At 30.2% G+C, this 27,925-nt stretch overlaps 1 protein-coding gene across 1 annotated transcript in view; it reads right to left on the reverse strand.

The window, feature by feature from the left end:
- LOC122269718 (uncharacterized) overlaps positions 1 to 27,925 on the reverse strand; it is a 37,034-nt gene that overhangs the window by 3,894 nt on the left and 5,215 nt on the right. The window contains exon 6 of the mRNA XM_043044105.2: positions 26,931 to 27,053. Within this exon, the coding sequence (XP_042900039.2) occupies positions 26,931 to 27,053 (123 nt within the window). The remainder of the gene's footprint in view (positions 1 to 26,930; positions 27,054 to 27,925) is intronic.

Raw genomic sequence — 27,925 nt, forward strand, 5'->3', positions numbered from 1 at the left:
TTCTGTGTATCTTTCGCATTCTATTATGTCTTCCTGATATTCTTCATCATTTAAAAAATTATGTATTTCATCGTCTGCCAAGGTTAATTCTTTTATTTTATCTTGTAAACGTTCAATGTTGTATTCCTTTTCAGTTTGTGTACTAGCAGCATCGTTCAATTTCGTCGTTAGTTTCGTAATGGCGGTACGTAGCGTTGTTCGTTTGCGTTTAAATATTACAAGTTTTTCACTACCGGTAGCCATTCCAATTCAGAACTTTGACGAAAGTAATTATAAAAGGTTCAGTATGACTTACCTAGTTATTTCGGCACCAATTGTTGGATTTTGTTGAGAGCAAATCAGACTGAAAGTCACGTAGAACAAACTGAAAACTTAACTTTTATTTACATCCAAAAAGAATATAAAAACAATAAGATGTTGCCAGCACAGGAAACTCAAACTATCTAACTAATCTCGAACTCAAACCTCAACATCAGGTAATACTTCCTCCTTAGTCAATGGCATGTAGACTTTTTCAGTAAGTCTCCTAGTTCATGACGTCACGAAGTGGACTGATCGTAAAGACGTGGTTCCCAGCAGATCACCAAAGTCAAACATCACTGGCTGTGGTCATTAATAGGGCGGGTAACCACTTTGATAAACCTACGTAGGGACTGAGGGTGCGCGGTATCAGTCCTCGTTAAACTACTCGACCGTTAAGTGCTCGACTTCTCGCACAGGTCGTTAGGCTACCAAAGCGGAGGTGCAATCCCCTCTGCAGAGGATCATCAAAATTGTGACGGCAGTGCGACGTAAATAAAATACTAACCTACCAAGTTCATGACGTTGTGAGACAATCGCTAACAGAACCAACAAATCGTCTTCCATAGTTTTAATGGTTGTTTGTAGCTTTTTTTTCTATTTATTATTCACTCAGTAAAATAATGTACGTTCAATACTTTAAGATTGTAAAGTTTTAGTTTAAACTTTGCAACATTTATAATTTTATACGAATAAAATCTGGAAAAATTTATATAAGAGACTTTTAAAGGAAATTGATTTCTCGATTTCTCATCCAAAAAAAATTTTTAAAAAATTGATAAGATTTCTAAGTTATTTATTCGGAAAATTGTAACAGTACAGTTTGAACTCAGAAGGAAAAAAAATAATTTGTTTAAGTTGTAAAATACTTCAATAAATATGTCTGCTTAACTCCAAAGCGTCACACCCACTCCCAAATAATAAAATTATACACTCAAAGAACAGATTAAAAAAAATAAACAAATAAAGATCATTTACAAAAGCAGACGGCAAACTTAATAAAAGATGACCCACTCTCCCTTCTTAACTGCAACCTTGCCTTTTCGTCACCAAAAGATACCTCACCCTGTAATTACAATTGCCGCTGTGGCAACACGCTTGAAAACACCCCTTCGGTCTCATTAATGGAGGAATCGTTATGAAGCAGAGCCTGTCATCGATTAATCGGGCTGCACCTCGGGGGGTCGTTACATGGTTCTGTGATCGATTAAGTAGCGGAATGAAAGGGTTGGTATAGAAAGGGTTAAAGTCATCAAATAAAGAGTTTTAATATCTCTTTTCTTTAATATCAGATAAGCTTTTAAATTTCAAATTGGCATTTAATGATTTTTTAAAGATGACAGATGGGTTAAGTTTTCTCGTTTAAAATTATCAAGTAGCATTTATAATAACTAAAAATCTATTTCCTAAGCTAAAGAGTGCTCTTTACTCTCGACCGAAATTTACAGTCAATAAGGAGTGGATGCAGTGATGTAAGTTCTAAATCAGCGTTCATTTAGTGTTGAAGTCTTATTCATTTATATATTTGTTTATTTATCTACTTTTTTACCAGAAATGCAGCACCGTTCACACAGCACCGTATGGAAGGAGGGAGAAAACTAAAATTATATATAAAAAAAAATTTAATCAATAAATTATCAAATCATCTGAAACTGTTAATGACTTTTTTTAAAACTTTGTCTTCTTATTTTTATTTCAGTTTAACCACGAAAATTTTTCTTTTCATTTACCGAAAAACAATTTCAAATAATTTTAATTAAATATTTTTTTATGTTCTACATGGTATGGTGCCATGGTGCCTGTCTTTGTGTTAAGCAGGAAATACATAGTGAAAGAATATAGAATGAGTCTCTTAAGAGAATTAATTCTTGACGGACTTGGCTTACTCGAAATATAAAGGAAAGAACAGTTGCTAACGTAAACAAATGCTATGTTTCTACAACCAATCAGAATCGATACTGTCCACACTACGTCACTTGCATGTATCCTATTGTTTTCCTACCGGTGGTTCACGAAAATATAGTTACGATATTGAAATTTTAAGCGAATATAAAATAACGAATTGAAATGTTAAGCGAATATAAAAATAAAATAACGAAACAATAATTTATGCTAGCAGGGCCATAAAAAAACTATATGTTGAACCATTCCCAAGGATGTTCAAACCGAATTATTTGTGAAAACAATTCATTTAAATTATTTTTCTGAAAGTAAAACTTTAATTAAACATTCTTCAATTAGTTTTAAACTATTATTAAATTGATATTCAAGAAAAATAAATTAAAAATTAAATTTGGCATTGTATTCCATTTCAAACTTGAGACATCTCAACAGTGCTAATAATTAATAATTTCTTCTCAAGTTCTCAGCAATAACCAAACTATTAAGTAAGTTACTTAATTGCATATTTATAATTTCCTCAAAATAAAGACTCATTTAAAGTAAAATAACTTAAAAAAGTTTTTGGCTTAAAAAAACTTGAAATAAAGAAAATCAATTAATAAAAAAAAGTTTGGGATGAGCACAGCAAAAAATTACGGATCAAATTACGGCACTTGCTGTCCACAATCGTAAAATCCATTTTTCCTTAAAATCCATTTTTATCGTAAAATATTATTCCGTAATTTTTATAGAAATATTTATTTAATTAGATTTGTTCAGTGATTTTACTGCAACTATTTCTGTATAAATTACAGTGTATAAGATATTTTTGTTCCGCAAATGAAAAACGAAAAAAATGGCGAAAAATGAATTTTACGATAAAACGTACCGGTAAACTGAGTGCCGATACTTTTTATCGTAATTTGATCCGTAACTTTTTACTGGGAAATATGAATACTGGCCACTTTCTCTCCCTTTGTTGCTACCTCATCCCCGTACTGACTTAAAGAGTAACCCAGTTTCCATGTAATCCGGTCTACCTACCTTTCTCTCCAGTGCCAACTTAAGGTGGAATGGACTATAGTCGGGGAAACAAGCTGTCGGCGAGGTGACAGTGTCAGCTAAATGTCGGCGATATGAATCAAACCTTTTTGTGCAAATGCACTGAATAATTATATTTCTAATTATTTTGCTTTGCATTTTTTTACTAGGCCAACAATTTATTTTTTAAATTTATTTAATTTTAATGATGATTATCATTTATTTATTTTTTTATTTTTTGCTGTATTATTAAGTTCTACAGTCCCTGGCCAAATTACTAGACGCACTATAAGATTTTTTGTAAAATCTTAATTAGCAAGTGATAACATACAGATGGTTGGATTTAGTTGAGACTGATTTCCTTACTCTAAAGGAGAAAAACTGGCGAACAAGTGTCAAAAGTAGAGAGAAGTGGATTCGAATTCAAAGGAAGGCACTGGCCCACCCTGGGCTGTCTAGCCAGATATGATGATGAATATACAGCTTTATTGCTTTAACGCGGATGAAACCGGTTTGCACTTGTTTACGTTCGTGTATTAATTGGTTACTTTACTTTAAAAATACTTTAAAAATAAATATAAATAGGAAGTATATAGAAAATCTCCCGAATAAAAACCCATTACATTTATGTTTAAATATGCAAAAGTATTGCATATAAACTCGAGCAATTGTAATTGACATGTAATTATTAAAAACTACAGTGCGTCGAATAATTTGATCTAATTATTACAATATAATACCTGATATAATAAATATTCTATATTTATATAATATATCGTCTAATCTATCCAATCATCGAATTTATATTATGTATCGCTTAATTTAACCAATTGTTACGTGAATGTAAACAAGCGCAAACCGGTTTCAGTCCCGTAAAAACAATAAAGCTGTATAGTATATACCAGGGATGGCGAACCAATGGCACGCGTGCCATTTATGGCACGCGACACAATATTTTGGGCACGCTACCGATCACGAAGTTCCGATATGAAGCATAATAACAATTAAATTAAAATTCACAGAAAACTGAACAATTAAGGCCGAAAAAGCAATTAATAACCGTAAAAAAACAAGCTAACAATAAATAACTAGCAAACTAATTAACAGTTTTGCTTAAACTAACATCTTATAACCCTAATATAAGTTATTTGTCATCTAATCTGCAACAACAGAAGTCACACGGATGTTACTTTAAGTTGAATTACGCGTAAAACTGAGACATTGCAAAATGTATTTTATTTTGTAATAAATAGTTTTGAGTTGATAGTATTTAGTATTATTACTTACGCTATAATCACGAAGTCAAAACTATTTGTCGGCACGTCTATGACAACATTAAGAAATTTTTTAGAAAAAATGGCACGTTGGTGCATAAAGGTTCACCACCCCTAGTATATACTGATGATTAAGATTTTACATGGCATCTTATAGTGCGTCTGATAATTTGACCAGAAACAGTAAAATAAATTCTTCGGTTTGTCGGGAGGGTAACTGCATGCTACTGAATAATTGCACAATTATTCATATCTCTTTGACAAAAAACATTCATAAAGTTTTTTTTTTTTTGAGAAACCAAAAACTAAAACAGAATTTTAAGAACAAGATCGCGGACGAAGTTGCAATGACAACCGAGAAAAATGATTAATTAAATTTTATCTCAATGAAATCTGAAATTAAATCTGTGCAACCAAATCTGTTGATACATTAAAATGCTTTGGAATCTCTTTCCATTGAATTCTTTTTAATTCAAATATGACTATCAAGCATTACTTACAGCTTTGATTAGATTTTAAAATTAGTTTTGGAGTGGTTTTTTAAAATTAGTTTTGGGGTGATTAAAAGAGTTTATTTAATTTTATTAATTTATTTTTATTCCTTAGGCTTGCTTTGATTTCTTGATGTAAAGGAAACGTAAATCGAAAGGAAATTATACTTTTTTGCTGTCACTTTCTTATTATATCTTAAGATAAAAGTTCTTCGTTTTTTTTAAAATTTAAATTTCGAATTGGTTTCGGTTTTATTAAATTTGGTGTTATGGATTTTTATCGTTTAAAAACAAAAGTTGGGTAATAGCAATTGTGGAGACAATACAATATGTGGGGACAATACTATCAACAATATGTTTTCACAGTGTATCATTTTTCAATAAATTTTAGTATATTTTGCAATGCATTTTTATTATTAAAACTGGGGGAACCAGTTTTAATTATAAGAATGTATCGACGTAAAGATATTTTAATAATTATTTACTAATTAATAATTTTAAATATAGTTATATTAATTTTATCCTTTTGAAAATCTTATTGGTAGGGGAGAGTGGGGTCAATTGTAACAAGGTACGATTGTAACACAGCAAAAATTTCGAGTGTCGGGTTCTAGATTTGGTTCCTAGGTGGCGCACAAGGTGTATTTAATAAATCTACGTGTACCCTCCTGCTGGCAACCATTTTTATGTACTTTTGAAAGAGTTACGTCACAAAAGATATTTTCACGCTACGTAAGTACTTTTTTTGGCATTGGAATATTATATTGTAACAAAGTAATTTTGTTTACACAAATAAAAATTATTAACCGAATATGTAAGTGGACGTCTTAATTAACATTTCAATAAATAAAAAATATTAGTTTTTTTAATTAACTAGCATTGTTTTTAACAAATGAAGCTGAAATGGCGTCTTGGGGACGATTGTAACAGCTGAAAATAAATAATCTTATGTTTACAAACCATTACTTAACTCTTTAAGAACCACCTATAGTTTACTATATCATTTACATTATGCTGCATGTGCATTATTTTATTTGTCACCTTTCACAGCATAAATTAAAATTTTTAACCCCTTAAAGTTAAAAGTTTATCCCTTTAGGTCTCTGGTCATTATTATTTTTACTCGTAAAATATCACTACTATTTTGATCAATAAAAAAATATATCACAACTATGATAATATGTATGCTTAACTATGTTTTAGTTGAATTTATGAACTGATACAATTGACCCCGTAAGTGGGGACAATTGTAACAAGTGCACGACTGTCAAAAATTGTTAATAACTAATATAATAACATTTAAAATAAGGTATTTATTTATTTTTTCTAGTAGACGATAGTCTACTTTACTCGTCTGTCAATTAATACTAATAATATATTGGATTTTTTGTTAGCTAAAAATAGTTAAGTAAAAAATATTACAATTGACCCCACTCTCCCCTACCATATTGGTAAAAGCAGCAGTTCTCACTCCTTCCCTCTTAAGAAGATACTGTAGCCAGGGACGTAGGGATGGGAGGTCACGGGAGGTTACTCTGACTTCCCAAAGAGTTTTTTTATTCGGTAAATTTTGCTAGGCCATTCCACATAGTTAAGAAAATTTCTTTTCTTTCTTTTTATTTCGAAAACAAAATGAAATTATTGAGCGACCATCACATATTTATTAGACTATTTTGATGAACAAAAGTATATAAAGCATGCATTATCCAGTCTTTTGTGCATAACAAAAACAAAATATTATTTTTTCATTAAAAAAAGAACTATTTTAATTAGTGGATTCGATGTTTACATTTATCTAAACTAATATGGAGAATTTTTCGATTACTTCTTTGCCTTCAATTAACTCATGCGCGTTCCTTTCCGGTTATTGCTCATAGGACGCGTCATTTGTGACGTCAGACTAACTTTTTCCCACCCTCCTTTCGACGTTTTTATTCATTTTAAAGGGATTATTTTTAAATTTAAATCTTCATGATTCAAATTTTTTAATATATATATTTCATTCAAAATTTTCTTTTCCTTCAGGTTGAATTTGATTGTTCAAACGTATTTACCACCGAATGAAAAATAGAAGTGTATTTAAAATTTTTCGAATTTGAATCATTTTTGAAATAGTACGGAATGAGCTGGTACAACAAGTGTACCCTTTTTTAGAAATTCTACTTCTTATTTAGTATTCGATTATTTATCTATTATTCGATTCATGGGATAGTGAAAAATCATTTCTTAATTTTAGCTGCGATTTAATTTTTTTTAAATATTTTTTAATCGAATGGTTCATTATTTATTTAATTGACTTTGAATAAAAGTAAAACAATCCCTCCAACACTCCTTTGTGGGCCAGGGGGTTGTAGAGGTAAAGATTCCATAATTTCATGACAGACACCTGATTGTGGCACAGTTCAGTGTCTTAACCACTAAGCGGCACTTTTATTAGCATAATTAAATTAACTACAAGATAGTTAAATCAATTATACATTGGTGGCAATACTTAACACATTGGGAAAATAATAGCAACAAACTAATTAATTTTTTATTGAAGCAAATTAAATTAACACTTAATTGTAATTCAGTTAAATTAGGAATATTATTCGGCAAAATTGGAATTTACCTTCTCCCAAAAATATTAATTCTCAGCGCCTCTGACTATAACAGGGCAGAAACAATTCATGGCAAACTCTGTTTTGCCTCAACCTTAATTTGAAATTTAAAATAGTCAAAAATGAGTTCATACCAACCCAGATTAAACTATGAAATTTTCGATGGTTAATTTTTTCCCGAAATATCAAAATGCAAACAAATAATGGTAGAAGTATTCAAATTAAACAATGCTCTGGAGAAATAAAAATTTGGTCAAAACTACCATAATATGGTAAAATGTACCTTATTTCTGGCTGTATGGAAGCACTAAAAATCTCGGTCATTTTTGCCGAAGCACTATGGTAATGACTTTGGCAAGTTAAAAGTACAGTAATTTTTTATAATATTGGTTAAAATTTGGTAAATGTGATAAGATTTGGTAATTTTATTATAATAACTTAGAGCATATGGTAAAAAGATATTTTCTCGGTTAAATTTACATTTTAGTTTTGTATTTTTTCCTAAGTATGAGGTAATTGGAACAATAACTTTGAAAACCAGAATTTCCGTTAAACTGTTACAATATATGTGTGGAAAAATTTCCAAATGAATGGCTTATTCACCGCATAGTTTAAATTTTAAATTACTAATGCTGATGAAACAGAAATTGCGATTAAAAACTTCTCTCGCTTTATAGCATCTTCTTAAACATAATTTAGCTTTATTACCAGATTTTCTTTATTCTTTTTTTTGTTTACAAGAAATATCATTTACATAATATCATAAATACATTAATAATATCATAAATATATTAATTTTACCAGATTTTTTTCTCTCTTAGTGAGGAAGTAATTTTGCCAAAATTTGTGTTTTGATACTCTGAAGAAAAAAAATTCAGCATTTAAAACTTCATACTTTACTCTGTGTTCACTTTTTTAATAATTTAAATTTTAAATACTAATGGAATAGAAACAGAATTCTCGATCAAGAACTTCTCCCACTTTATAGCATCCTCTAAAACAATCGAATGTCGTTACCAGTTACCCGTGGCCAACAATTAGATTGAAATTTCTCACGCCTACTATGTTTTTTTCCCAGCCGAATCTTACTACGGGGTGGAATTCTTGTATAAATCATTCTCCTTTCAGACTTACGGTTATTATTTACTTAAGAACAATGCACCGTCCTCCAAGAATTCAGATTGAAAGCGTTGATAAAAAGTAGGGGAGGGGGAGGTATTTGTGTGTTTTTCTACCACTAAAATATAATTTACTGTAGCAAATAAGGAATTATAATGTATCCGCATAATTGAAAAAACAATACAAAATATGGGTGCTCACGTGGAAAGCAAAGAACTATTTGTCATCGGAGTAGTTTTTTACGTGGTTTAGCATTCCAACGCCTGCCTCCCCCCTCTCCCTTCCGTAAGTGTTCTTAAACGCATTATTCTGATGTGTACTCAGTTTTTCATTAAGTTTTTTTCAGCTGTGAGGTTTAATACATAGCTTATATGATTAATATTTGCCTCTTAAATGGCATTTAAGGCACGTCTTTTAATTACGAAAAACGTAATGAAAAATTCCAATAAGTTTTTTTTGTTATATTAGAAATTATAAATTAATTAAATATCTAAAAGCATTTATTTGATTGAAAGTTAATTGATTCAGAACTATTGTTTAACCTTAGTGGTTGTGTATTTTTATATGAATATATGTAGAGTGTTTTTGATTAAATTAATCTTGGCATTTTCCCTCGCTTACAAAATATCATTTTTGAATTTTAAAATACTTATAACTCAGTCTAAGAAAATAAATCAGTTTTAATAATTTTTGTTTAAAAAATCTATTTAAATTATTAAACTTGTTTTAACTAACTGTTGTGCGAAGTATGAAACACCACTTGTTTAACAAGCATGCAAAGTATGAAACCTGTTTTAACTAATAATTGTAAAACTTCTAAAACCTCATTTAACTAACAAGTGTAAAGCATGTGAAACTTTATTTGACTAATATAGTTGTGAATAACATAAATCTCATTTAACTCATACTGAGCAAATTACGTAAACTCATTTATTTAAAACTGTGCAAGTTATGAAACTTTAACTTTCTAAAACTTATTCAAAATATGAAACCGCATTTAACAAAGAATTGAGCACATTATGAAATCTCATCTAGCTAAAAATTGTGTAAATTCTGAAACCTCATTTTTCGATAAAGTATACAAAATATGGAACCAAATTTAATTAAAATGCAAAAAATTCAAAAAAAAAAAAAAAAAAAAAAAAAAAAAAAAAAAAAAAAAGAAAGAAAGAAAGAGAGAGAGAAAGATAGAAGAAAAATAGGAGTTTATTTAACTAACATGTGTGCAAATTATCAAACCTCATATAATTAATAATTATGCAAAATATTCAAGTGCAATTTTGCTTACTCATTTGTAAGACTTGAATAAATATTTTTTTATAACTTGACATTAAAAAAAAAACGATTTTAAACAATAATTTCAAATTAATAAATTTAAAATTTGTGACTGCAGTCAGTTCATATTTTCTGCTTTCATCATTCTGGACTTGAAACGTTTAAAAATTGGTGCAAAAAATTTCATACTTGTGAATGATACACGAAAGATAATAATAAAAATTATCAAAAAGAAGAAAAGAAATCATAAAACCTGATATTTAGCTATCATTTAGGAAAAATATGAATCTTCGTTAAAATAACAATTGCACAAAATATTCATTCAATACCTCATTCAACTAACAATTGTGCAAATTATAAAACCTGATTTAATTAACAATTGTGTAAAATATGAGACTTCGTTTCGCTTAACTAACAAATGTACGAAAAGTGTAACATCATTTATCAAACAGTTATAAAAAATATGAAACCTGTATACATATTTTGGATTATAATAATTATCAAAAAAATTTTTAAATGCTAGGAACAAAACTCTGAATACATTATAAAAAAATATATTTGAATTAAAAGGAAAAAAACTACGAGATGCTTTGACATACAATTCAAAATCAAGTCATGAATTACGAAATTATTATTTTTAAAAAATACGCGACTCAAATTTTACGAAACACATTATTCAAATTATAGTGTCCTTTAGTTAAAATGTTATCATTTTAGATTCTGTAGCTTTTATAATCATAATTACCGATCAGATAATACAGTCATAATTTAACACTCTTAACTTGCAATTTGTATAAAAAAAATAGGCGGAAAACTAATATATTACATCCCTTTTCTTCTCTGTATAATTAATATGAATAAAAACATAATACTATGTGATTTGAATAGCAATATAGAATAAATTATGTTCCATTTTATAAATAAACAATTTCAAACGTAGAATTTTCGAAATATTAAAATATTTTGTCATCAAACTTAAAACCCAATCAAAACTTAAATACTTTTTTTAACAAAATAAACTGTTTTAGTATCCCGCTTCACTGCTACTATATAATCAAAAGCGTGTTATTCTATACCTACTCTATTACGAATGCAAATAATTTATTCCGATCAATCCATCATGGCAGTGCATATAACATACATTTTGACGTCGTCCATGAAGTACAATTCTATGTTGATGTCTCTGTTTCGAAATGATAACTGAATTATAAAATTTTTCTCCGTATTAGAATATAATCATCCATCAAAACATGTAATTGCTTTGAAATTTCAGTCGGGTGACTGGCATCGTTGCTGTTTTTTTTTTTAAGTGCATCCAAAGATAAACAGGATGCTGAATTGAAAAAGTACATTTAGAGTCTTTGAGTTCGAACTCGATTTACGTTAGGAACTCAAATTGAATCTTTTTTTCTTAAATATAATCGTCCTTAATAAAAAGTTGCCTCTCCGTTGCTGATAGATAATTATATTCGTAACAATATGTAGAGTTAAAATTGGAAAATCTCTCAGTTATTTCAATGACTGAAAAAAATTAGTCGTTCATTGATTGAAGGTAAAAAATTTGATCATGGAAGTCATGAATCTAGTCATTATCAATTTAATGTTTTGATTATTTTTAGAAGATTAGGAAAATAATTTCTAATTCAAGAGATCAGGAAAATGATTATCTCATAACTCAAATTGAATCTTTCTTATCGAATATAATCTTCCTCAATAAAAAGTTGCCTCTCCGTTGCTGATAGATAATTATATTCATAACAATCTGCAGAGTTAAAATTGGAAAATCTCTCAGTTATTTAAATGACTGAAAAAAAATTTGTAGTTCATTGATTGAAGGTAAAAAGTTTAATAATGGAAGTCATGAATGTAGTCATTATCAATTTAGTGTTTTGATTATTTTTAGAATATCAGGAAAAAAAATTCATAATACTCAAAAATTAATAAACTATTAGGGTTTTATTTTAAAAGTCAGCATTATGAATATAAGTGAAATTTACCATTGAAGTTGTGATTGCACTTATAATCAATTTAACGTGTCATTATTTTTTTTTAGGCGATCGGGAAAAATATCTCAATATTCTCAAAAGCTGAAGGACCACTAGTGTTTTATTTTTGAAGTCAGCATTACGAAACTGATTGAAAATTAGCAGTGAATTTGTTGTGATTGCACTTATAATCAATTTCAAAGTCATTATTTTTGTAGACATTCGAGAAAATTATTTCATTATCCTCAAAAAATGAAGGAACAGTAAGGTTTTACTTTTAAAGTCAGCATTACTAAGTGAAAATTAGCATCGATGTTGTGATTGCACTTATACTCAATTTAACGTATCAATATTTTTTTAAAGTCGATCGGGGAAAATAAACTTACAATTCTCAGAAATTGGACCAGTAGGATTTTATTTTAATGGTCAGCATTATGAATCTGAGTGAAAATTATTATTGGAGTTGCAGTTGCTCTTATTTCGTGTCTTCATTATTTCTTAGACGATGAGGAAACTTATTTCATAACCCTCAAAAGTTAAACGACTGTGAAATAAATTTTAATTTTTTTAGGCGATTGTTAAAATTATTTCATAATCCTCAAAAACCTAAAGACTAGCATGTTTATGTGTAAACTATATATGACGTTTTTAAACTTGTACATTTCGACGAAAAATGTCATTTAAAAAATTCTGTAGTTTGGAAAAAGAAACCGATTACAGATTTAAAATCAATGATGTGAAAAAAAATCAGGATTCGTTAAAAAAAATCTCATGAAACAGAAAAGAAAAACAAATTTATTCCCCAGTGATATCATTTAACTATTCCTATCAATATTTCCCTGTTTTTTTGTTTTAATTTATTTTTTGAAAAAATAATAAATAAATTACAGTTTTAAAAATTGTCAGCTATTTTATTAATTAGCAATAATTGCAACAATTATTTCAAGAATTATTCTCAATTGTCAACTCTGTTGGAAACAAAGATAGTGAGTAAAGATATTCTTACAGGAATTTATTCCTTGTTATTTTTTTTTCTTTTCTTTACGACTCTTGAAAACTGAAAAGCTAAAGAAGGGAGGAAAAAAACAGAAGTTCTTAATCAGGCAGCAAATTTATAAATAGATCGTTTGTAAAGCTTTAAATAGAATAAAATAGTAGCAAAGATAGTTTTAAGTTACAAAAAAAGACTTTTTTTTTTTTTAAAGAATCTACTTTTAAATCTCGGAGAATTTTTATTTTTATTTTTAAAGAAGGATTAAAAAAAGAAGAAAAAAACGATACAAAGAGATTGTTGTAGTTTCTTGTAATCAGGGTGTTTCCTAGTTGTTTGTTTGTTTTTTTCTTTGGTGATGACTTCATGTTTATCGTCTGCGTAATTGTTCTGTGTTTAAACGGAAGCAAACGGTTTTTTTCTATGATGTTGAGGACAAAAGTGACTCAGTAATTAAAAAAAAAAATCTAAATGTGGTTACAGATCATCATAATTATTGCAAAACTAAAAGCAACTAAATGAAAATATATTTTGCGAATGGCTAAACGACGCCCGCGTTGCGTCCGTGTTCTACGTAGTGTGGGGGGTAGGCGTAATTTCCAGTAAATCAATACAAAAAAAAAAAAAAAAAAAAAAAAAAAAAAAAAAAAAAAAAAAAAAAACATAAAAAGAAAAAGAAAAATTCTAATTAGTTATTAAAATCAAATTTTTCAAGTGGACAAAAATGGAAAAACCATTTTATTTTTGTCTCACTTAAAACGAAAAGCGTGGGAAAATGTTAGGAGATGAAAGTTTAATGTGGAAATGGTATACTCCACAGTAATCATAGATCATTACAAAAAGCAATTTTTTTTTTTTTTTTTTTTTACATTCAATTAGAAAATGTACTTTTTTTGTTCAAGGAGGTAATTTTGCATTTTTTTTTCATATTTGGTGACACAAATTATTCTGTCAAGAAATTAAATTTAAAAATATAAATTACACACCAAATAGATTTTGTATAAAATACGTAATATTAAAATATTCCTTTATGTTTTTATAGCCGATTCTACTTTTAGTTTTCTCTTTTATTTTGTTCTATTTTTCATGCAATAGCAGGGCCTAGGTCAAGGATTTCAAATTTTTAACTTGTAGATTAGACAAAATTAAAAAGTATTCGCCCATTTGCAGATCTTAGCAAATCTATGCGAAATGCAGATCTTAGCAATTTTTTATCATTAATTTTTTTCCCATTGAATACTATTTTACTGTAGTTCTTTTCAGGTTTATATTATTTGCACCCCCTTCTATAATAATTAGTTCTGCGGCGCATCTTCCGAAAATTATTGTAATCGAATAAAAAATACTGATTTGTTAAGAAAAATTCATTTTGACGTAATTTTAAACCAAAACCAAAGAAGTACAGCTCAATAATTTTTAAAACATCATTAAAATTGTGGGCTTTACGTCCAAAAAATACTGGTTAGTTTCATCAAAAAGTCCTCCACGAAGGCATATTTCTCCCAATACTTGAGCCAGAAGTTCCCTTGTCTTCTGGATTGGGTTCAAAATTACTAGGCTACGGAGTTGAACATTAGTAGTCGTAAGCCCAAAATTGGGGATGCTGTTCAATCACTGTTATGAAATAAAATAAAATTATACTTCCCAGAAATTTAAGAGGAAAATAAATTTCTGATATAAGGTCAAAAAAGTCAGGAACGAAATATAAAGTTTATTTATAGTGCCCAGACCATAACCATAACTTTTTCCAGATTTTTCGCAGTGATAGAAGCCAAAATTAATTTTCTTTATAGCTTTCTCGGAAAGTAGTTTAGAAGGACTGAAGCCCCTTTCCTACATACGGAGATTCAATTGCCCTAGCTTCCCTTTCTTAAAAACTAGATTTAAACAGTATTTTAAAGATTTATAAAACCCTTAATAGTTACAAACTGCTAGCTGGATATTAAAAAAACAAAACGATACCAAGTCACGCAGAATCTCTTATGAAATACTTCTACTAGTTTTTGCTTCCCATAAAACTACATCAACAACAACAAAACGATGCCACAGACTGGAAATTTGTGAACACTTCATCCTTTTTAAAACCATTTTCCTAAAGGAAAACACACTAAAGAGAGACAGCAATAAAAAGTAAAATTTCATATAACAAGAGATAGGCCAGACCCTTTAAGCACAGGATTCAAAAAGGACAAGCAATAAATGACCACAACGGGAAATAAATGTAGCATAAAACATTTTTTCCAAAAGGAAATTTTCTTTCTGAGAAAAATTAGAATTACCGTTTAAGATAAATTCCGTTTAAACTTTTGACAAGTGTACATTATTTTGGTATGAGCCTTTTGTACATGTCTAGCAATCTCTTGTTATATCGTTTGTTACAGGATTAACCTTTAGGGGTGACACGCTTACAAAGCTCCCGTCGCGTTACGCTTGTCTATTTATTAAGAGAATTCCTTTTTTTTTTTTTTACCCACTGTGAAAGATAGAACAGGAGAGACAATATGATTTAGTTTTTAAAAAGAATAATAAGATAAACGCCAAATGGTAAACGTGTTGGTATTTTTAAAATACAGAAATGTTTACTTCGAAATACATGCAATTTCCCAAAGATGTTTGAGCAGAATAATAAATAAATAAAATGAAAATAACACTTTGTGTCGCCATTTTTAATTAGGGATCAGCATAATACACTCCTAACAGTTTGCTATCCGAACATATGGAACAATTCCATTCATAAGGGTCGTCAAAAAATGCCAAATTATTATATTCCGAAGCAGGTGAAAGAAGTAGTCGACAAACCATAGCTATGTTTGAAAGATATATACTATCTTAGGTGGCCGCTAATTAACAAAATTCTATAAATAAACTAGGCTTAATAAAATTAATTCAAGTACATATTCGGTCGATTTGGCGACATTGGTAATGTTTGAAAGGGCGATAAAGTTTACATTCTGTAGTTGTAGATTAAGCACAGATTAGCTGGGTTATTGCTTTTTAGACATTTTGCATTTTGAAATTCGTGGTGGAATGATGCGGTTGAGCGTGAGATTGGTGAATTTCATTACATGTTTTCGGTTTACGATTTTTTTATGCTTTTTCCAACTCCAATTCTTGACGACAATCGTAAACACGTAATTTCAGTGCTGGCAACACTATGGCGATATTTTTCAAAATTAAGCGAAGCGTGTAACGTATACTAGGATTTTACCAGAAACTCCACACTATAATCAGTGGTTCCATTTAAATTTTTTAACTCGATGACTTTGGAGATTGATGGAACATTTAGTCATAACTCCTGCACAAGACCTTTTAATCCATCCTTTTTTAATGTTTTAAATCATTCGTTAATCATTTGTTAATCATTTTTTACAACAATTACACAAATAACAAAAAACCACAAAATTTTACTATTCAATATAAAGACAAATAATGCTAACGAATGCGACACTATTAAACCAATACCGAAAAACAACACTCAACACACACTGATTATTACCTCGTAGTAAACACTTACACATTTTGACACGTAGACTCATTAACATCTCGAATCTTGACACGAAGATAATCTTGATGACCGTTAATAAACGTAATTCTTCAAAGAAACTTGACATTAATTTTACAGAACGACAATAATAGCCATTTTTATTTTGAAAACTATTTATATTCACTGCTGCCAGTTAAAATTTTGTTAAAGTACTAGTTGAAGTAAAACTGAAGCGCCATCTAGTGAGAAATGGAAACACAAGTGACTTAAAATATTGGCTCAACAACTTGTCTTAAATTAAAAACGATTTATTCGGAATATTTTCCCCCTTATGCAATGTTTTGTTGTGAGTTAGTGTGTAAACTAGAAATATGGTACCAGGGAAATCCAAAAATATGATTTAGCTTCACCTTGATATAGTCATTAAATTGTTTTAAGTAAACAGCATATTAATGTCTACAACGTCTGTGATGCTTAAATAGTTGTGGTAAAAGATAATAGCGGTATTGTGGCAATAGGTACTCTGGTAATAGCAGTGCGTGATTTATCATGAGGCCCAGGCTTAAGCTCCCCAGATTTCTAGAGGCCCTTTAAATATTATAAATATTTGCTTCTTTTATGATTCTTCTTAAGAATTATCTGTTAAAATTGGGTACTTGCTAATCGAGAAGAAGTGAAGTGATTAGGCCTAACCATGTGATTTAGATCAGATTTAATTGGATACCTGTAAGCAACGTCATGCGTGTGTGTCGAACCTGATTGACTTCTGAATCGATAATGTCAAGATTTACATACGAAGACGTTATTTTCAGGTATCCAATTATCAAATTACAAGTTAACAAAAATTTAAATAACTGTAAGCTCAAACTTATTAACACATCATGATTAACGAGGCTATTGCAATTAACTTATTAGTCTTTCGTCTCTGTTTTGTTGTTTGAAAATTTGTTTCTATAATGAATACAATACATATTAATATTATTAATTCTTTTTAAACTATAACAGAAGAATACAGATAAATGCTATTTCTTAAATTGATATAAATGCATTTCGATAAATCTGTAAATCAAATTTTAACGCTTTTTCATCCCTCAGATAAAATTACGTGATTCTATCAACAAAAAGTGCTTGATTCACATTCAGAACCAAAATCATTAAAAACCATTTATTCCTTCGGGTTCCAAAAGCTCCGTCTCGCGGAACAGACCCAATGAGAGAGCATTTCCTTTGCCTGGAAATTGTTAATGTCTGCTAAAATGTGGATTTTGGAGAAAATGGTGCGTTGTAAGTAAAAATAATTACAGATTCGTCATTTTTAACCAAAAACATACAGGAAACACTGGTTTTCGTCTAAAGGACATTTTTCAATTTGTACAATGCAGATCTTTCTTAACTTAGTTTCTAGTATAATTTTCTATGCAACAGAATTTTATGAAAAGCAATAAACTTATGCTATCATTGAAAAAATGTTTCGAAGAACAAAAATTGCCAGATTTATACAAATCAACTTCACTTATTAAAAATGTCAAAAAAATTCAGTTGATAATCTGTTTTGAATTGCAACTTATTTTAATCTCTAATAAATGTCTGTTTTTTTCCCTCAAATAACTACATGTAACTAACCTTTATTAATTAATTTTGTAAACAAAGAAAGTTCTTATAGCATGTCCATCAAAAACATTTAAATATAAAATCAAACCCTTCACCTTTAGATCAAAATATATTGTTTCAAAGTGCATTTCTTTAACAGTTGAGTTTTGTCTCAAGGAAATAATCTAAAAATGATTAATATCGTTACATAAAGCCTATATCATTACATAATGCTGCCTTTCGTTGATGTCTTAAGTCGTAAATACAAAAATAATTCTTAAACCGAAAAAGTTACTCTTACATACAAAGGAATACCAAATTTATATACTTGTTTATTAGCTCTAGAACATAGATATTAAGTTGCAGTTTCAAGCGCTTTATATTGTTCTATTTTATTTATTTATTTATTTTTTCAAAATGGATTCTCGCAATGGTCTATCAGCACTTGTTTTCCGAAATATATCTAACTCATTGATATGAAGAATAATGGAATTTTCAGCAAACAACTTCGTAAATCTCTGAATGTTATTTTTTGTTTTATTTCTTTTAAACTTTCACATTTAACAGAGGAAGTATAAATTTTGTCCAACTATTCTGAGTCTGCCAGAGTTTATGGTGTTTAGGTAACGGAGCAGAACGTGATAAAGAAAATATCGATTGATAACAGAGATATAAAATTCCAAACTCTATACATAATAAATTTTAATGGATAAAAAGTTATTTTTCGATCACGATTTGTGCACTTTAATCTGTGACGGAAAAAAAAAGAATTTATGATTGAAAAGAATTGAGAATAGAAACAAATTTGATATTAAGTTCTAAAGGGGAAAATGGCTGACTTATAGAACGGAATTCGGGCATGCTATACTGATGCGCTATGTGAAATAACCTCTTCCAGGAAATTAATTTGCAATTTTTAAGACTATTGCGATTTAGTAACATTTATTCATGACTCTTAGTCCAAGTCAAAATTTTTGATGGTTTACCATTGATGAACCATCATAATCTTGATGGTAACCATTAATAATTCCATCATGAACCATTATATTTTTTGATGATTTTCCATTGATGAACCTTCATAATCTTGATGGTAACCATCAATAATTCCATCATGAACCATTATATTTTTTGATGGTAATCAACATAAGTAACCATCACCTCAATGTAGGAATTGATTTATGATGATCCAACATAAGGTTAGCAACTTGTTTTGATGATTTGTTCACCATCATGAATTTTCATCACAGTATCTTAGAAATAAAATTTTGTAACGATCATGAACAACCATCACCCCAATGTAGGAGTTCGGACTGATTTGTGATGGTCCAACATTAAAAAAAAAATTGTTTTTATGGTATATTCGTGAGAACCAACAATAATTCCCATTAAACTATCATGAAAATGTATAGTTGGAACCATCAGAGATTGTTGGTTGATGAAAATCAAATTTCTCTTGATGGTTAACCATCATAGTTTTAAAGTAACATCTTCCATCACGGAATGATGGAAGTTTGTAGGCATATCAAAAGCCATGAGCAAATAATGGAAAATGTTGGATGATTGCGACCACCGAATTATGTTGAACCATCATGAGTCTCATTGAAACCAACATAAACCATCAAAATGATTTGATGGAACCATCAAGAATTTTGGCTTGGGAGGTTAAGCTTTGTTCATCATCAGGTAGCTTACAGTATGCAATTAATGCCGAAGACGTTTCACTATAGGGCGGACCATCTGCAGTTTAAAATCTTAACTTTTCTTCGATGCATTTTAATAATAAATAATTTTGCAAAAAATGCCCTAAAAGAAATATATTGCTCATTATGCATTAATGAAATATATTGCTCATTATGCATTAATATATTTCTTCGGCTACATTAATTCAATATTAGGAAGCACTATTTTGTGGATATAATCGTGTGAGCTGAAGTCAAAATTTTATATTTTCGGTGTTTTGCTTGCTGGCTTTTTTTTTAAAAAATTTCGAACATTTAAAAAAAAATTTCATATTGTTTTTTTTAAATTCTTTTCCTTATGATTATAACATATATATTATAATCAAAAGGAATATTCCTTATAAATANTGTATATATATATTAATAAATAAATAAATACAAGAAAACACGAAGAAAGTTAAGAAAAAAGTTTTTGAGTGCTCCTCACATTGTATTAATATATTTTGCTTCGGCTTTATTGATACAATATCAGAAAGCACTCTGTTTTTCGGATATAATCGTGTGGGCTGAAGAAAAGATTATATCTTTTTTTCCGGTTATTTAAATAAAATTTCACCTTTTTTTTATTTACTTATTATTTCCCCCCTTTTTTCATTTGTCTATTATTTTTCTTTGTCTTTTTCTTCATTTTGAACATATATATATATATATAGATTCNATATATATATATATATATTCCAACTTTTAATTGCAACTTTCTTCAAAAATGATAAAAATCAGAAATATAAATATTTTTAAAAAAATTTAAAAGAAAAGAAAATTGAAAGCCGAAACATCTAAACAAATGTTATAAAGAAACAGCCACTTCGTTTTATGAAGAATATTTTGAATGGGATTAATGACTGTAACAAAACTTCATTGTAGGTGGATTTTACATGTTTATTTATTGAATAATTTTTAGAACAAGTTATGTACTATTGCATTCGCTACTACTACTGCAAGATGCTAAAAATGTTTCTTTTAAGATTTCGATTATAATAACTATCGTTTATAGTATCCATAGTGTTGCTGTGTCCAAAGACGGTTCTCCATAGGGGGTTCGACTTTAAAAATCATAGCTTTTTTTTCGAATTTAAGAAATTTAAAAATGTGACTTTTTCATTTACCTTGACAAAAAGCTTGAAAATCTACCCTCAAAACTAAAACCCAAATATGAAAATTCAATCAGTTACTGCGTCTCCCAGTAAAGCTTCCTTCATGTTTTCTTTAAATAAATTGCGAAGGCGTAATGAGCAACTTTAAAGTGCTAACTTATAACCACACATTTTTTGTCCTAAATATGCTTTTCCTTTAATATGCCTTTCTCCAAAACAGATTATCATTGCTAATGCCGTTTGCGTTGATAGGCTTTATCGTGAGTTTTGAAATATGCGCACGACCGGAAATTTATTCTATACTTGAAAGCATTTTTTACTTGTTTTGCAAAATCGGTACAACGTCGTTGAAATGAAAATTTTAACCTTACTCGATGTATAATTGGCTGTCAACAATTTTCGAACATGCCCTCAGCATTTTTATTGCCTAATTATGCAATCACCTTCCACAACCTTGTCACTGCTCGTCTTGCATCTCAAGTGCCTATCTTCACTGCTTATCTGTAATTCTTTTTTAATTTAAGTTAAATATAGAAGAAAATGCCACCTTTTTTCTTGTTTTATCTCAGCATCTGAGGAAATATGAAACGCGAGACCTTACTAAGTTATTCAAATTATTTGTTTAACGCCAAATATGTCAAATTCTTATATAATTTGTCCTTTTTTTCCATATGTCTACATCCGTGAATTACTAATTTCTCAAGTTGTTTATGCTACTTAAATGAATTGTAATATTTAAATTGCTTGATTAGAATTATAAATCAGCGTCGAATAAGCTTTCATTCTTGAATTACATAAATATACTATTGCCATTCTTTGTTTTCCTAAATACTTAATGAACAAAGAAAATCTCGTTCTTTTTCTTCTCCTCAAAGAAATATGCTTTAATTCATTTTTAATTAATTTTCACAAATAAATTAATATTAGATGTTTACTCTGCTCTGCAGTATTTTTCGAAACATGCAAAATACAAAGCCATCATGAAAACATAGTATAAGATGTGCGGTATTCCAGATAATTTATTCCTTTCTTTATGATAAAATTACACCATTAGATTTCTGCCATTAGCGTCTTATTTTATAACCGTCGTTTAACAGCATCGTTAACGAACACGAGTCCGCCGCTCTACCAACCAGGCTATCCGGCTCTTGCCATCTACATCAGCATTTTTCGTACAAAAGTTATACATTCATCTGTTTTTAGATTTTTTGATAAATATCCATGTTTTTGCGTAATTTACTTCAGAAAAATGTGCAGCTATAAAGTTTCATTTGATAAGTTTGTACGGAAAAAAATGAGTAAACTTTGGGCAGGAAATACAAATCGATGTGGATTTAAAAGTTGAGAAGTTTTCATCACATCCAGATTCAGCAATTAAAACTATATTGCCCAGGTGTAGTATTACAGTACAAATTTAAAATTATTGTTGAAGTTATTAAAAACTTTTTTTTTTCAAATGACAGAGCACCGAACTCTCGTTCTTTTGCCTTGGAAGATGTCGGAAGTATTGTTCTCTCTTTAACGTTACCAAGGTGGGCAACTGTGAACCTTAGTCACGGTGACGTGCATAGGGTGTGCCACATTCACACATCACATAACACACAGAGAGAAACATTCATGTGCCTTGAGCGGGATTCGAATCCGCAACCAATGGCTTCTCAGTCAAGCACGCTAAAAGCTCGGTTTCCTGCCCGGCAGTTATTAAATATATATGGAATAATTTCAATTTTTCCCAAGAAGAATTCGAAAGACCAAACATCTGGTGACTCGATTTGCTGAATCTGGTACCAATTATCAAAAGAATAGTTTGAGTTACACTGTAATGTTAAAAAAAAAAAAAAAAAAAAAAAAAAAAACGTGTTTTGAGGTTCTTTTTTTGTATTAAAGCCTTGACTTGATTATCTATAAGTAATTAAATAAGATTTGCGTCTCTCTTTTGTAACTTCAGAACCGCTTGTATTAGTTTTCGGAAATTTGGACATCGGGTGCAAAGGGGCGAATTTAGACTCCGATCCGGAAAATGCAGATAGGTTCGGAATTCAAAATTTAATCACAAGCTCTATTCATTTTCACAAGAATGCGACTTTTCTACTAATGATCTGATAATAGATTCTGTGCTAATGAGTACCTATAAATCCCACTAATGTAGGGTTTTTTAAAGGCCCCCGAAACGGAAGAGCTTTCATATCATGTATAAAAAACCATTGGACAAAACGCAACCTAATTATTATGAAATGAGAATATATGAAAATAGTTGACCTGAAAATAGCCACTCGCCATGAGGCGAATCAACAAAAAAAAATTTAACAAACAGCCGGTCACTTTTTCCCATCGCTCTTTTAAAAAATCATTTTATGACAATAGTACATCAATCCGCATCAGACTTGCACCGACCACAGTGCTGACGAAAAATATTCTCAGTGGTAGACGTTTCATAGGTTAGAGCCCTCTTACTATGAGGCTAAGAGTCCCCTTGCCATCACGTTTTCGTGGCTTTCCTCTCCATGTAACGCCAATGCAGGTTATTTCCATCAAAAAGGTCCCCGAAGGTAAATTTTCTCCAATACTTGATCCAGGAAATCCGTTGTCTACTGGATTGGGTTCAAAATTACAAGGCTACGGCGTTGAACATTAGTAGTCGCAAACCCAAAAATTGGGTCGACTGTTCAACAACAGTTGTAAAATAAAATAGTACATCAGTGCAGAAAGGCTGTAGAAATTGTTTTTTTTTTTTTTTTTTCATTACAGTGTTTAAGGTCTCCATTCAAAATTTTGATTCTTTAGAATCCACCAATTTTTGTTGGAAAGATTCATGTGGAAGGAGAGTTCTTTAACAATTTACATATTTCAAAGTTGTAACGTATACGTTAAATATATTTTATCTCCTCAGTTATTTTAATATAAAGTTCTTTAAAGTCAGTATATTTAACTAAATTTTGCCACATATTTATAATATGTGACAAAATTATGAATTATAATATGTGATTATTGAATTAATATATGTGTTATATATGTGATTATTGAATCAATATATGCATTACTATTTATATTATATGATTATTGAATTAACTTTTTATAGCCGTAGATTATTTCCAATAGGAATTTTTTTTTAAAAAATCTATATAATGTAATCCAGACAACACAAAAAAGTTTGCAAAAAGTGATTATTAAATGAAAAGGAACCTATCGATATCGGTTATCAACTCATTAGGTTTGAAAAAAAGTGGAGTCATTAGAGTCTGCCGGCCACTAGCTACTAACTGAAAGTGTAAATTTTCAGGTCATTTTTTTTACTATCCCCGAAACTAATTAGCTCCCCTTTTTCAAATTATATATAGAGAGCGCTGGCATAAAATGAACTGAACGTAACCTAATTATCTTGAAGTTAAAATTTATATTAAAAAAAAACATATTATTCGATGAAAATCGTTATTTTATGGATATCGTTATTTCATTTAATCGATAATCGTTATTTATTTAGTATACTCTCGATATCTCAAAGTTGAAGAGACTCTTAAAAAATTTCGAAAGAGCAAGTTTCGAAAGAGCAAGTTTAACCTAAGTTCAGAATCAAATATGTTCTAAAAAGTTTAAAAATGAAGCATCTTAAATAGTATATAAAACGTATAGTCATGGAACATCTGCATGAATACTAATAAGGATATTTGCAAAATAGTTGACAATAAGTCTAAGTGCTGCAATGAAAATTTTATTTTTAAAAGCAACACAAAAATTAATATGCATTAAATATAAAGGAATTCGCTTACAATAAAGTAACATTAATGGAGTTAATTATTTTAAAAAAATCTACCATTGTGGCAATCGTTTTCGAAATTGCTTATGAATCAATTTTTCTATTCGAAAAATAACTGTCTACTCATCGTTTTCCATGTTCTCTGATCATTTGAAACGTTTTAATATGTGGGCAGCATTTTTTCTTGGGACGCAGTAATGTTGAATGGTGGTACGCGATGATTTTTCTGAAAAAAATTCATTTTTTACTTCGAAAAGTATTCGACATAGCAAGATTTTGACAAGAAACTCTTCGACATAGGAATTGAAATTAATATTAAGTGGATATGTAAGGCAAAGGGAAAAAATATTTTTTCGACTTCACAAGGTTTTCAAGATCTTGACTGTATAGATAGCCTTTAATGGAACAATTACATATTTCACCAATTGGCAATTGTGAATCGAAAAACATCGCTGTAAAATGCTGGCTGTATTCTCGTGGCATTGCAAGAAAATAATAAAAATAAATAGAAAAGAAAACAGAGCCGATTTGGGAGAACGTGTGTTACCAATTGACCTTTGGATAATTGTTTTCTTTTTCCTCACACAAACCGCCATCCTCTTAGAGCTCCCCAAAAATTACCTTTGTGGCCGCATGCCGCTGTAGGCGATCTTAAAAAACAATATGCATTGTATATGAACAGAGAAAAAATCAGGTGTTCCGTAAGCTATGGGAAAGCATGATTTGTTTATAATTTGATGTTCTTCAAATCATATCATTTCCCTTCATCATGAACTATAAAAAATGAATTGGACTTTAACCTCTCTGTGTCTGTTAGCAGTGGCATTTTTAAGATAATTGGCGATGTTTATTTCTCCGAATATTGTAGTTAATTGATAACTAAAAACTGTTATTTCGGAAAGTAACAGTTTATTCTTATTTAAAAAAGAATCTTAATGTTATACAGTAATTGGAATTCGTCATTCATATATCATTTTGTCATAAATGCATTTAGCGTAATTGTAATTCGGAGTTTTATTTAATTCAATATTCGTTTTTGTCATAGTTGTAATTCAGGAATATTTTTTTCTTCAAAAATTGTAATTTAGAATTCTAGTAAAGTCTAATAAAAAGATATGCAAATGCAATATGTTATCCAATACAGTACAATAAATAAAAACCTTCCTTTCAAGAGTAACAGTTTTATTTATTTATTTATTTTTATTTTTTCTCATGTTTATTTTTTATTTTTATTTTACTTATTTTTTATTTTTGTTTTATATATTTTCATCTTATGTATTTTCATTTTATGTATTTTTATTTTTAATTTATTTTTATTTTATTTACTTTTATTTAATTTGTTTTCATTTTATTTCCTTTCATTTTATTTGTTTTTATTTTATTAATTCACCTTTGTTACAAAATTTTGATGTCATAACTGAAATTTAGGTTCACTTTTGCCCTAACTGCCTTTTGTATAGTTGTAATTCATGTTTCGCTTTGACTCAATATTCATTTTTTGTTGCAATTATGATTGAGAAATTTTTTTTTGTGTCCAAAACTGTAATTCAAGATTCCGATATAGTATGTTATCCCATACAGTGTAGTAACTAAAAATCGTCTTTTTTTAAAAATTAACAATTTTATTTTTATTACTGAAACTTGATGCCACAACTGGTATTCGAGTATTATAGATGTGATAATTGAATTAAAGATTTCTTCAATGTTGCTAAATATATTGGGGGCTAAGTTTTAGGAGGATATAGGTACTCGCATTTCTCTTCGATATTTATTTTCCAGACTGAGATACCTCTTCAAAACAACAATTACTGAAAACTCAGCGTTGCGTAAGAAAGCAGTAATATTAATATGAAGTGTTTTATTTATGTCGCACTAGGGATTAAATTGTGCAAACAATTTTAAGAAAAATACTTACAAGACGAATCAGAATGGGTCAGGGGATGGAGCATTTCTCTTTCCGCTCCCGGCTCGCTCCAACCACTGTACTGGCGTAAAATTTCTTCAGTGGCTGACCTGGATCATGGGTAAGAGTCCCCTTGTCGTCAGGCTGGGAGGTATTCGTGGTTTTCCTCTCCTTGTAACGCAAATGCGGGTTAGTTCCGTCAAAAAAGTTCTCCACGAAGGCAAATTTCTCCCAATATTTGATCCAGGAGTTTCTTAGTCTTCTGGTTTGGGTTCAAAATTACAAGGCTACGGAGTTGAACATTAGCAGTCGTAAACCAAAAATTGGGTCGGTTGTTCAACGACGGTTATGAAACATAAATCGGTTGTTGTTGTTGTTTCCAATCCCAGCTGGGATAGCGGAGCTATACCAGATCCATGAAGCCGTGAGTCTTCAAAAAATCGAGGAAAAGGAGAGGTCTCTCAAGAACCTCTTCCATGATGAAATCCAGGCAATCAAGTAGATGGTGAGGACTAGCCTCGCTGGAGTTGCGCTTTTTACAAGATGGAAAAAGTTTAACTTGCCCACTGAAAGTGAAGCTCACATAAATCAGTTGCAATACGCCATTGGCATCGGTGAAAAATCCCTGAGGTCCCGCAGTGGACTGATCGTTAAGACACGGTTACCAGCAGATCACCGAAGTCAAGCATCACTGGCTGCGGTCAGTGTGTGCGGGTGGGTGACCACTTGGATCAGTCTGCGTAGGGACCGAGGGTGTGCGGTATTGGTCCTCGTTAAACTGTTCTACCGTAAAGTGCTCGAATTCGCGTGCAGGTCGTCGGGCTACCGAAGCGGGTGTGCCATCCCCTCTGCAGAGGATCAAAATTGTGATGGCATGTCTTCGGATCATCCTTAGGGATGCTTCCCAGACCGTCGCCAATAGCCCATTGTGCAGCTCTAGTGCGACGTAAAGTAACAACAACAACAACAAATCCCTGAGAATGATCGAAAAACATGACAATTCTGATCCTCTGCAGAGTTGCTCTCCCGCTTTGGAAGCCTGGTGAGCTGCGCGAATTCGAGCAATTTACTGTAGAACAGTTGAATGAGGATCGATACTCTGCACCCTCGATCCCATCACAGGCTGATCTACGTGGCCACCCACCCTCTCAGTGACCGTTGCCAGTAAGCTTAACTTCGGTAATATCCTGGGAATTGTGTCTTACGATCAGACCACTGTGGGATTTGCATAAGAATGGAATAATCAAGGAAATGAGAACTCTCGTTTAAAATGAGAACTCAGGTTTTTCACTTGTAACAGAGTAGGGGAGAGTGGGGTCAATTGTAACATTTTTTACTTAACTATTTTCAACTATCAAAATATCCAATATATTATTAGTATTAATTGACAGGCGAGTAAATTAG

The sequence above is a fragment of the Parasteatoda tepidariorum genome, chromosome 10 (genome assembly GCF_043381705.1).
Source record: "Parasteatoda tepidariorum isolate YZ-2023 chromosome 10, CAS_Ptep_4.0, whole genome shotgun sequence".
NCBI classification, from domain to species: domain Eukaryota; kingdom Metazoa; phylum Arthropoda; class Arachnida; order Araneae; family Theridiidae; genus Parasteatoda; species Parasteatoda tepidariorum.